This window comes from Jaculus jaculus, chromosome 2, assembly GCF_020740685.1.
Source record: "Jaculus jaculus isolate mJacJac1 chromosome 2, mJacJac1.mat.Y.cur, whole genome shotgun sequence".
Lineage (NCBI taxonomy): Eukaryota > Metazoa > Chordata > Mammalia > Rodentia > Dipodidae > Jaculus > Jaculus jaculus.
In genome coordinates this window covers 214,385,940-214,397,153 of record NC_059103.1, presented here as the reverse complement: position 1 = coordinate 214,397,153, position 11,214 = coordinate 214,385,940, and the positions used below count along the sequence as shown (strand labels likewise).

At 49.8% G+C, this 11,214-nt stretch overlaps 1 protein-coding gene across 1 annotated transcript; it reads left to right on the top strand.

Annotated features, from left to right (window-relative positions):
• Positions 1-86: 86 nt before the first annotated feature.
• Tigd5 (tigger transposable element derived 5) lies at positions 87-5,020 on the top strand. Its single transcript, XM_045144341.1, has one exon. It carries the CDS (start codon positions 87-89, stop codon positions 2,013-2,015), a length of 1,929 nt encoding a protein of 642 aa, XP_045000276.1. The 3' UTR covers positions 2,016-5,020.
• Positions 5,021-11,214: the final 6,194 nt, after the last annotated feature.

Below are 11,214 nucleotides of genomic sequence, written 5' to 3'. Positions count from 1 at the left end.
CCGGACCCGCCCCCGAGCACCTCCCCAAACCTCACGCGCTGGCGAGCGTCGGGCTGGCACGCGGCGGGGTTCCCTGCGCCGTCGCCATGTACCCCGCGGGCTCCCAGGCCGGAGCGGCCCTGCATCCGGTCCCGCACGGCAGTCGTCTTCCTCCGCCCGGGCGTCCAGCCGAGCCGCCGCGTCCCCCCGCTCCCGCCCCGGGCTCCGCCGCGTGCCCGCCGGGCCCCGCGGTCGGGCCGCGGCCCCGTGTAGCCGTGAAGATGGCTTTCCGCAAGGCCTACTCCATCAAGGACAAGCTGCAGGCCATCGAGCGCGTGAAGGGCGGCGAGAGGCAGGCCAGCGTGTGCCGCGACTTCGGCGTGCCGGGCGGCACGCTGCGCGGGTGGCTCAAGGACGAGCCCAAGCTTCGCTGGTTTCTGGACCAGCTGGGCGGCGAGGTGGGCACGCAGCGCAAGAAGATGCGGCTGGCCAACGAGGAGGAGATCGACCGAGCGGTCTACTCGTGGTTCCTCACCCTGCGCCAGCACGGCGTGCCGCTTTCGGGGCCGGTCATCCAGGCACAGGCCGAGGCCTTCGCGCGCCAGATCTATGGACCCGAATGTACCTTCAAGGCCAGCCACGGCTGGTTCTGGCGCTGGCAGAAACGCCACGGCATCTCCAGCCAGCGCATCTACGGTGAGGCCGAGACCCCGCTTGCAGTGCCCGCGCCCCGCCCTCCGGTCAAGGAGGAGCGGGTGCAGCCACCGGGCCCTGGTCTGCCCGACCGGTCCGCGGCTGCGCTGCCCACGGCCGAGGGCGGCTACGGCGACGAGCAGATCTACAACGCTAACGTCACTGGCCTTTACTGGAGGTTGCTTCCGGAGCAGACCTCTACTCCAGGTGCTGGTGATCCCGGGCTAGGTGGCTGCACCCATCGCTGGCGCGGGGACCGAGTAACGGTGCTGCTGGCTGCCAACCTGACGGGTAGCCACAAGCTGAAGCCACTAATCATCGGACAGCTGCCGAACCCACCCAGCCTGCGCCACCACAACCAGGACAAGTTCCCAGCATCCTACCGCTATAGCCCTTATGCCTGGCTCAGTCGCCCGCTGTTGCGTGGTTGGTTCTTTGAGGAATTTGTCCCCGGTGTCAAGCGCTACTTACGCCGAAGCTGCCTGCAGCAGAAGGCTGTTCTTCTTGTGGCTCACCCACCCTATCCAAACTGGACCACCAGGATGCCCACCTTCGAGGAAAGTGAGCAGACTCCCAGGCGGTGCAGGCCTGAGCCTGTTGGAGCCCCGGAAGAGCTTCAGACCCCTGATGGCGCTGTGCGGGTGCTTTTTTTATGTAAGGGCACCAGCCGCGCACATATCCCTGCACCACTGGAGCATGGTGTGGTGGCAGCCTTCAAGCATCTGTACAAACGCGAGCTGCTGCGGCTTGCCGTGTCTTGTGCCAGCGGCTCCCCACTGGACTTCATGCAAAGCTTCATGCTCAAGGACATGCTGTATCTGGCTGGCCTCTCATGGGACCTGGTCCAGGCGGGCAGCATAGAGCGCTGCTGGCTGCTAGGCCTGCGGGCCTCCTTCGAGCCCGGGCAGCAACCAACCCACCAGGCAGAGGAGGCTGCTGAGCACAGCAGGGTGCTCAGCGACCTCACTCATCTGGCAGCGCTGGCCTACAAGCGCCTGGCACCTGAAGAGGTAGCCGAGTGGCTGCACCTGGACGATGATGGTGGCCTCGAGGAGATGAGCCCTGCTTGGCCCTCTGCACCAGCGCCTCCTTCCCCAGCCAGCCTGCCCTCTAGTATGGGGGGTGGAGAGGAGGAAGAGGAGGCTCCTGTGCAGGGGGAAGTGTTGGTGCCCACTGCAGGGGAGGCTGTTTGGGGGCTGGAGACAGCTCTGCGGTGGCTGGAGAGCCAGGACCCCAGGGAAGTGGGGCCATTGAGGTTGGTACAGCTACGCTCCCTCATCACCATGGCCCGGAGGCTAGGAGGCATTGGGCCCTCCTCAGCAATTCCTGATGGTGGTGTGTGAGCACCCTGGCCCAGTGGCCTTTTTTCTGCTGCACTGGGAGATGGCATACATAGCCTGCCACGTCTATGCCTCCCCCTGGGTTAATCTGCTGTAGAGGTCCAGGGCTGTGAGCTCAGACCAGCTTTGAAAGAGTTTTGTTGGGAGATGGTACTCAGTCCAGTGAGTCAGTGTGCTGTGGGAGTGGCCAAGAGAGGACCTTGGCTCAAGCTTCTTCCTGATCAGGCGTATACATTCCCTCGCTAGTGGTGAGCACAGGCACAGCGCTCACTGGAGAGCAGTTGTCTGCTGTGGCACCTGTGGGGCTTGCACCTCCTGCCCCGTTCATGATGGCACTGGATGAGGCAGCTCCTGTTCCCAGCATCTCAGTGGAAAGGCACTTGGCTTTGTTTTTAAAACACATCAAGTCTCCTTTTGAAGATAATCTCCAGAGGGAACCATGAGCAAAAGCTCTTCTGTGCTTGCTCTAGTAACTAACAGGTCCCCAGGGTACCAGGTTAGAGTCAGGCTAGGCTCTAGCCCTTGGTCTTGGCTGAGCTGCTTACTGGAGAGTGAAAAGGGGAGGATGGAGCCCAGTATTTACTGAGGTTCTCCAAGAAGCAGGGAGTGTAAATTTCCATTCAGTTCTTAACAAGCTCCATTCTAGACAGATCTTTTATTTTGTGGTGTTGGCAGATGTTTGGATTTGGGTCCAGGTGGCTTGACCAAGGGCAGATAAAGCCACAGTCTAGCCCCAGGGTCCAGAGCCAAGTGATCTACCAGGGACCTGGCAGCTTGAGAAACCTGCAGTGCCTTAATATCACACCCTCCATGAGCTTTTTGTACCCCAGCCCACCCCCTAGGCTTATCCAACTCCAGGTACTGGCAGGGTTGTGGCTGGGAAGCTGTTGCTGGATGGCCCAGTTTTAGAGAGGAAAGGGTTCAAAATACTATTGAAATTTTGTCTCGCTGCTGCTCCAGTAGTAGATTTGTATTGCTACTGGTAGTCTGAGACCGAGAGGCGCCTGTGCCTCTGGGAGTGGGGTGCTGCCTTTGCAGAAATGCCCTGAGCCCTTGCGAGAGCCAGCGGGCTGGAACTGAAGAGCTTGCCTGCATCCTGGCATTCTCCCTTTGTCCTGTGTCCCAACTGGCATAGGTATGAGCCTTGAAAACATGAAGTGGGGAGCGCATGGGCTGAATGAATAAAAGTTGATGTGCTCGTGGAAGGGAGTGCTGTGCACTGGAATGACAGCAGCTCAAGGAGGACGTTGCTTCCAAAAGTGATTTCCACAAAGAACACAACTCCAGACCACACCCACCCCGTCTAAAATCTACATAAATGCTAATGTGAGGGAAGGCGTGGAGAATTTGGGAGTAAGAGAAAGGAAGCTTAGATGGCAGCTTCCAACTGTCCCTGCCAGGGCCCGTCTGCCCACCTGAGTCTAGCCCCTTTGGGCCTTGGGTAATCATGGCTGGCCAAGGGTCTCTCACAAGCAGCTAAGGTAGGGCTTTAGGAAGTCTAAGTGTTTACACCAGCAGCCTCCACACTAGCACCAGCATCCAGGTGCTCCTGCCTTGCTCTCCCTGGGCCTGCTCCCCAGCTCTAAGGAGAGGCAAGCCTGTGCCATCGGCCAGGTGAGGGTTGCATACCTGGGCTTTGGTAGTTGCCCTTCAGCCTGCTTTATCAGAGCTCCTTTGTTAAGGTTTCATCTCCATCCTTTCTGATGAGCTCCTCCCTTTGGCCTGGGCCCACGAAGGCTGGACTTGACAGAGATGGGGAGTCAGGAATGAGACTCTCAGTTGCCTCCGCCTGCCCCAGCTTTCTTATTTGGGCACATGAGGCCTGGGAGGGGTCTGTGGCCACTCTAAACAGGTGTGGGATGATTAGGTTGCGGACCACTATCTGTGTGGGTCTTACTTGCTGGGTTAGGAAAGCCCCTGCAAAAGGGCTCAGCAGGCATTATCTCTAGCTGGGAATGCAGCATAGTGGTAGAGACTTAGCTAGCATGCATGAAGCGGTGGGTTCAATCCCCAGCACTGCAGAAGGAAAGCACAGTCTTTGTAGAATAAGGTGTTCCCTGCCCACTATAGACAGAGATTCTCCTAGCTGAGCCCTGCTTGTGCAAGAGGCTGTTCTGCCCAGGCACCTGGCCATCTCTAGCCCCACAGTGGATCCCATGGCTCGGGCTTGCAGTCTGCACACCCGTGGCGCAGCACGAGTCTCAGTGGCAGTGCTGCAACTAGTTTGCAGTCACCTATCTGCTGAATTCACCATCTGAAGTGTTGGGGACACATAGGGGTCATAGACCCCCACTTGGGTCGCAGGGCCCTTTGACAAAGCCATATGTTCTCATGGCTGTACCCACCTGTGTGCCTACTGCTACTCCCTGAAGGCATTAAATTTGCCACCTTTGGCTTAGGATAACCTAAGCAGCAAAAGGGGAGCAAAGCTACATTCCTGCTGCCGCCGCTAGTACCAGGCACTGTGTTGGAAACTGGGTCTCTTCTGGGGAACTGCCTATTCTCACAAAATGTGTGAGACCCTGTGGTCCAGCAGCTTTCCCTGCTTGATGGCCCTGATCAGGGCTCTGACAAAACTCAAGGCTCTGCTGTTGCTGTCACTGGACTCAGGCAGGCCTGGGCTGGGGAAAGCACAGAAAAGATAGGAGAGTGTGGGCTCTTGGAACTATCACCAAGTTGATGTTTTCAGGGGGTGAAGATGACTTGCAGGGGTCACAGGCAGCCTTGCCCCAAGGCCTACGTGCTCGCAGTGTCAGCAACTAAGCCAAATCTGAAACACGGTGTGGGGACGGGGCCAGTCAAGATGAAGGGCTGGCCTCTGGGGACCCCAGCTGGAACGGGCTGGCCCCCACTCAGTGTGCCCCACTTGCTGTCCTTGAGGGCCTTGGGCTTGTGGCCTTCAAGTCATATTGAGGGCCCTTTCTCTAACACTCCACTATCCACAGCTGAGCTCACTTGACCATGTGGCTCAGTGGTACTTGTGTAATAAAGGTGAATGCGCCGCATTAGCCGCCCTCTATTAGTCTTACTTTTGTGACGATCTAATGTTTGAACTTGGGACAACTCATGGATTGGAAGAGGCATGAAAGTATTGATTAAAGAGGTCACGGATCGCCGAGTGTGGTGGCACATGCCTTTAATCCCAGCATTTGGGAGGCAGAGGTAGGATCACCGTGGGTTCGAGGCCACCGAGATTACATAGTAAATTCTAGGTCAGCCTGAGCTAGAGTGAGACCCTACCTCGAAAAACCAAAAAAAAAAAAAAAGTCATGGATCAGTGTCACCCCCCCCCCCCCGCCCAAGATAGGGTCTCACTCTACCTCAGGCTGACCTGGAAGGGTGGCCTTGAATTCATGGTGATCCTATCTCTGCCTCCCAAGTGCTGGGATTAAGAGCGTGCACCACCATGCCTGGCTTTTTTTTTTTTTTCTTCAGTATTTAACAAAGCAGGCACACTAGGGCCTGTTGCCCCTGCAATCAAACCAGGCACAAGCATCAGTTTGTACATCTGGTTATACATGGGAATTGAAACAGCCATTAGCTTGGCAAGCAAGCACCTTTAACTGCTGAGCCATCTCTCTAGCCCCCAGGTCCCTCCCCCTCCCCCATGGTAGGGTCTTGCTTTAGCCCAGTGTGACCTGAAATTCACTCAGTAGGCTCAGGTTGGCCTCAAACTCACTGCAATTCTCCTATCTCTGTCTCCCAGGTGCCAGGATTAAAGGTGCCACCATGCCCAGCCATTTTTTTTTTTTAACATTTTTGAGAAAGAATGGGTTCACCAAGGTCTCCTGTCACTGCAAACTAACACTGGATGCATGCACTACTTTGTGCATCAGGCTTCATAAGCAAGCACTTTTAACCACTGAGCAATCTCTACAGCCCACCAATTTGTATTATTTATTTATTTATTTATTTGAGACCGACAGAGAGAAAGGGGGAGAGAGAGAGAATGGGCGCGCCAGGGCCTCCAGCCTCTGCAAACAAACTCCAGACGCGTGCGCCCCCTTGTGCATCTGGCTAACGTGGGACCTGGGGAACCGAGCCTCGAACCGGGGTCCTTAGGCTTCACAGGCAAGCGCTTAACCACTAAGCCATCTCTCCAGCCCTGTATTTTATTTTATTTTTTATTATTTATTTATTTGAGAGTGACAGACACAGAGAGAAAGACAGATGGAGAGAGAGAGAATGGGCGCGCCCGGGCTTCCAGCCTCTGCAAACTCCAGACACATGTGCCCCCTTGTGCATCTGGCTAACGTGGGACCTGGGGAACCGAGCCTTGAACCGGGGTCCTTAGGCTTCATGGGCAAGCGCTTAACCGCTAAGCCATCTCTCCAGCCCTGTATTTTATTCTTTAAAATACGTTTGAGAGAGAGAAAGGGTGCACCAGGGCCTCCAGCCACTGCAAAGGAATTCCAGACATATGCACCACTCTTGCATCTAGGTTTATGTGGGTACTGGGGGATCAAACCTAGGACCTTAGGATTCACAGGCAAGCTCCTCAACCTCTAAGCCATCTCTCCACGTACTCCCAATTTCTATTTTAAAAAGCAGTGACTAGGACTTCCGGTTAAGATGGCGGCGTAGGTACCACGCTAAAGCAGCTTAGGGGGGAAAAAGACCAAAAAACTCAGCAAAATACACACTTTTACTAAAAAGTGAGGTGTATAGGAAATTGAGGCGGCAGCGGAGAAGTAGAAGAGTTATAGAGCATCCAGAGCCTGCACAGGCGGGAACAGCGGCTCCGGGGCAGCTCGGCCAACCGCCGCAGCCGCGGCGCGGCAGAAAGCCGCCGGACTCTCGGCTCGAGCCGCAGGACAAGCCAGGTGCGGGATTTTCCCCTCACACTGCGCTCTCCGCAACTCGGGAAACGTGAGGGGAGAGCGGCAGCTAGCAACGGAGAGAGGAGCAGACCGCGAGGTAGAAGCACACGTGGAACAGCGATACAACCAGAGCAGCTGCGGCTCCCTCCCCTCCCCCACCGCCTGAACCCAGCTCCAGCGAACACAGCAGCGGCCCGGGACCGGCCATGCCAACTTGGGCTGACAGCGGGACCCAAGCAGGAGCAGAGTTCGGCAGCAACTTCAGCGGCTCCAGCACCGGTACCAGCGGCCCCAGCAGCAGCGGACCCAGGAGCGGCAGCGGTGGCAGATCCCGCAGCAGCGGCTTCGGGGTGAGCAGCGGCGGTGGACACGGCAGCGGCAGCTTCAGCAGTGGTGGTGGCAGCTACAACAGCAGCAGAGGCAGCAGCAGCGGCTCAGTTTGCCCCATAGGAAAAGCAAGTGCCCAGCTCCAGAAATCAGAACAGCAGCCCGACGACCCAGGCAGCAACTTGACTGAGACCACAATCACCCAAGGTAACTGGGATTGCACCAGGGAAGGGTCTCACTTGGTCACAAGCTGACTTGGATACCTCAACAGACCAGAAATCTAAACCTCTTTGTTGATAGAGGATCTGGTCATTATAATAACTACTCTTGCATACATACTCGGGGCTGTTTTTGATTGAATGTGTACAGTGTTTAGTTAAATTTTAGAATCTACCAGTATTTTATTCCACTCAGCCTGCTTGAATACTCCTATAGCAGGGAAACTCAACCCCTAAGAACATCTTTGTAGATACTCTGAGAGTCTTAAGAGCCACACCTAATACCTTAAGGTCCTACCCTGAAAATATATTACATCAAATCAATTGATACAGCTAAGAATACACAGCTAGCTAGAAAATCCAAGCATTAACTTAATCCAAGATGCAAAAATATATACATTATAACACAAGAAACACTAAAAAACAAGACGATATAAATCCACCTAAAAGTATTAATGCATCAGAAATGTCCTCCAGTGAGAAAGAGTTAGAGGAAATGCCTGAGAAAGAGTTCAAAAGAATAATTATAAATATGTTCAAAGAGGTCAAAGAACACATGAAAACAATCAAAGAAGAAATCAAAGAGGAAATCAAAGAGGAAATCAAAGGAATCAAAGAGGCAGGACACCAATTTAATGAAATAAAGAAGGCAATACAAGACATAAATAGGGAAATAGAAATAATAAAGAAAAACCAGTCAGAATTACTAGCAATGAAGAACACAGTTAATGAAATAAAAAACTCTGTAGAAAATCTCACCAGTAGGATGGATGAGGGAGAGGACAGAATATCTAAGCTAGAAGATCAGGTGGCAGACCTAATGCAGTCCAACAAAGAGAAAGACAAACTTATAGAAAAGTATGAGTGGGAATTTCAAGATATTCGGGACACTATGAAAAGATCCAATATAAGAATTCAGGGCATAGTAGAAGGAGAAGAACTCCACTCCAGAGGCATAGTAGGCATCTTCAACAAAATCATAGAGGAAAATTTCCCCCAAATTGGGAAAGAGGTGCCAATACAGATACAGGAAGCCTTTAGAACCCCAGCCAGACAAAACCCAGAAAGAACCTCTCCTTGCCACATTATACTCAAACTTCCAAACACACAAACCAAAGAAAAAATATTGAAAGCAGTTAGAGAGAAAAATCAAGTTACCTACAAAAGCAAGCCCATCAGGATTACAGCAGATTATTCAACACAAACTTTTAAAGCCAGAAGGGCTTGGAGTGATATATTCCAAGTTCTGAAAGATAACAACTGTCAACCAAGGTTACTTTATCCTGCAAAGTTATCCATTCAAATAGATGGAGAAATAAAGACATTCCATGACAAAAGCAGGTTAAAGGAGTATTTGAAGACAAAACCAGCTCTACAGAAAATACTTGATAGAATCCTCCATGCTGAACAAAAGGAAAAGCACACATATAAGGAACCTAGAAAAAACAAGCTATACTCAAATACCAGTTAACAGAAGAGAGCACAGGTAGAACAAGTAACACACACACACACACACACAAATGGCAAACATAAATACACACCTTTCAATAATATCTCTTAATATCAACGGTCTCAATGCCCCAACGAAAAGACATAGATTTGCAGACTGGGTTAAAAAGCAGGATCCTACAATTTGTTGTCTCCAAGAAACTCACCTTTCTACAAAGGATAGACATTATCTTAGGGTGAAAGGTTGGAAGACGGTGTTTCAAGCAAATGGGCCTAGAAAACAAGCAGGGGTTGCTATCCTAATATCAGACAGGGTAGACTTTAGTCCGACGTTAGTCAAGAAAGATAAGGAAGGTCACTTTATATTGATTAAGGGCACACTCCAACAGGAGGACATTACAATCCTAAACATATATGCACCTAACATGGGGGCTCCCAAATTCGTCAAACAAACACTATTAGAACTAAGGTCACAGATAACACCAAACACAGTGGTGGTGGGTGACTTTAACACCCCACTCTCATCAATTGACAGGTCATCCAGGGAAAGAATAAACAGAGAGGCATCTGGACTAAATGAGGTCATAGAAGGAATGGACCTAACAGATATATACAGGACATTTCATCCAAAGGCTGCAGAATATACATTCTTTTCAGCAGCACATGGAACATTCTCTAAAATAGACCATATATTAGGACACAAAGGAAATCTTAACAAATTCAAGAAAATTGAAATAATTCCTTGCATTCTATCTGACCACAATGGAATTAAACTACAAATCAGTAGCAAGAAAGGCTATAGAGCATACACAAAATCATGGAAACTAAACAATACACTACTAAATGATGAGTGGGTCAATGAAGAAATCAAAAAGGAAATCAAAAAATTTATAGAGTCAAATGATAATGAGAACACAACATACCAAAATCTCTGGGACACAATGAAGGCAGTTCTAAGAGGTAAATTTATAGCCTTAAGTTCTATATTAAGAAATTAGAAAGGTCGCAAGTAAACGACCTAATGCTTCGCCTTAAAGCCTTGGAAAAAGAAGAACAAGGCAAACCAAAAAGTAGTAGACGGGAAAAAATAATAAAGATTAGGGCAGAAATTAATGAAATAGAAACAAAAAGAACAATCCAAAGAATTAATGAAACAAAGAGTTGGTTCTTTGAAAGGATAAACAAGATTGATAAACCCTTAGCAAATCTGACCAAAAGAAAGAGAGAGGAGACACAAATTAATAAAATCAGAGATGAACAAGGCAACATCACAACAGATTCCAGAGAAATTCAAAAAATTATAGGGACATACTATAAAAGCATATACTCCACAAAGTATGAAAATCTGAAAGAAATGGATGATTTCCTTGATCTATATGACCTACCTAAATTAAATCAAAATGAGATTAATCACTTAAATAGACCTATAACAAACATGGAGATCCGAGCAGTTATCAATAATCTCCCAACTAAAAAAAGCCCAGGCCCGGATGGATTCACTGCTGAATTTTACCAGACTTTTAAGGAAGAGCTAACACCATTGCTTCTTAAGCTTTTCCAGGAAATAGAAAAAGCAGGAATTCTACCAAACTCCTTCTATGAGGCCAGCATCACCCTGATACCAAAACCAGGCAAAGATAGAACAAAAAAAAGAAAATTACAGACCAATCTCCCTCATGAACATAGATGCAAAAATTCTCAACAAAATATTGGCAAACAGAATACAAGAGTATATCAAAAAGATCATTCACCCTGACCAAGTAGGCTTTATCCCAGAGATGCAGGGATGGTTCAACATACGCAAATCTATAAATGTAATACATTACATAAATGGATTGAAGGACAAAAATCACATGATCATCTCATTAGATGCAGAGAAAGCATTTGACAAAATCCAACATCCCTTCATGATAAAAGTCCTACAGAGACTGGGAATATAAGGAACATATCTCAATATAATAAAGGCTATTTATGACAAGCCTACAGCCAACATATTACTAAATGGGGAAAAACTGGAAGCTTTTCCACTAAAATCAGGAACAAGACAAGGGTGTCCACTGTCTCCACTTCTATTTAATATAGTTTTGGAAGTCTTAGCCATAGCAATAAGGCAAGAGACACACATAAAAGGGATACAAATTGGAAAGGAAGAAATCAAGTTATCATTATTTGCAGATGACATGATTCTATACATAAAGGACCCTAAAGACTCTACTAGCAAGCTGTTAGAGCTGATCAAAACCTACAGCAATGTAGCAGGATACAAAATAAATACACAGAAATCAGTAGCCTTCGTATATGCTAACAACAAACACACAGAGGATGAAATCAGAGAATCACTCCCATTCACAATTGCATCAAAAAAAATAAAATACCTTGGAATAAACC

What these genes read in the sequence shown, in the direction of transcription:
- Tigd5 (XM_045144341.1), top strand. Translation starts at nt 87, where the DNA reads ATGTACCCCGCGGGCTCCCAGGCCGGAGCGGCCCTGCATCCGGTCCCG.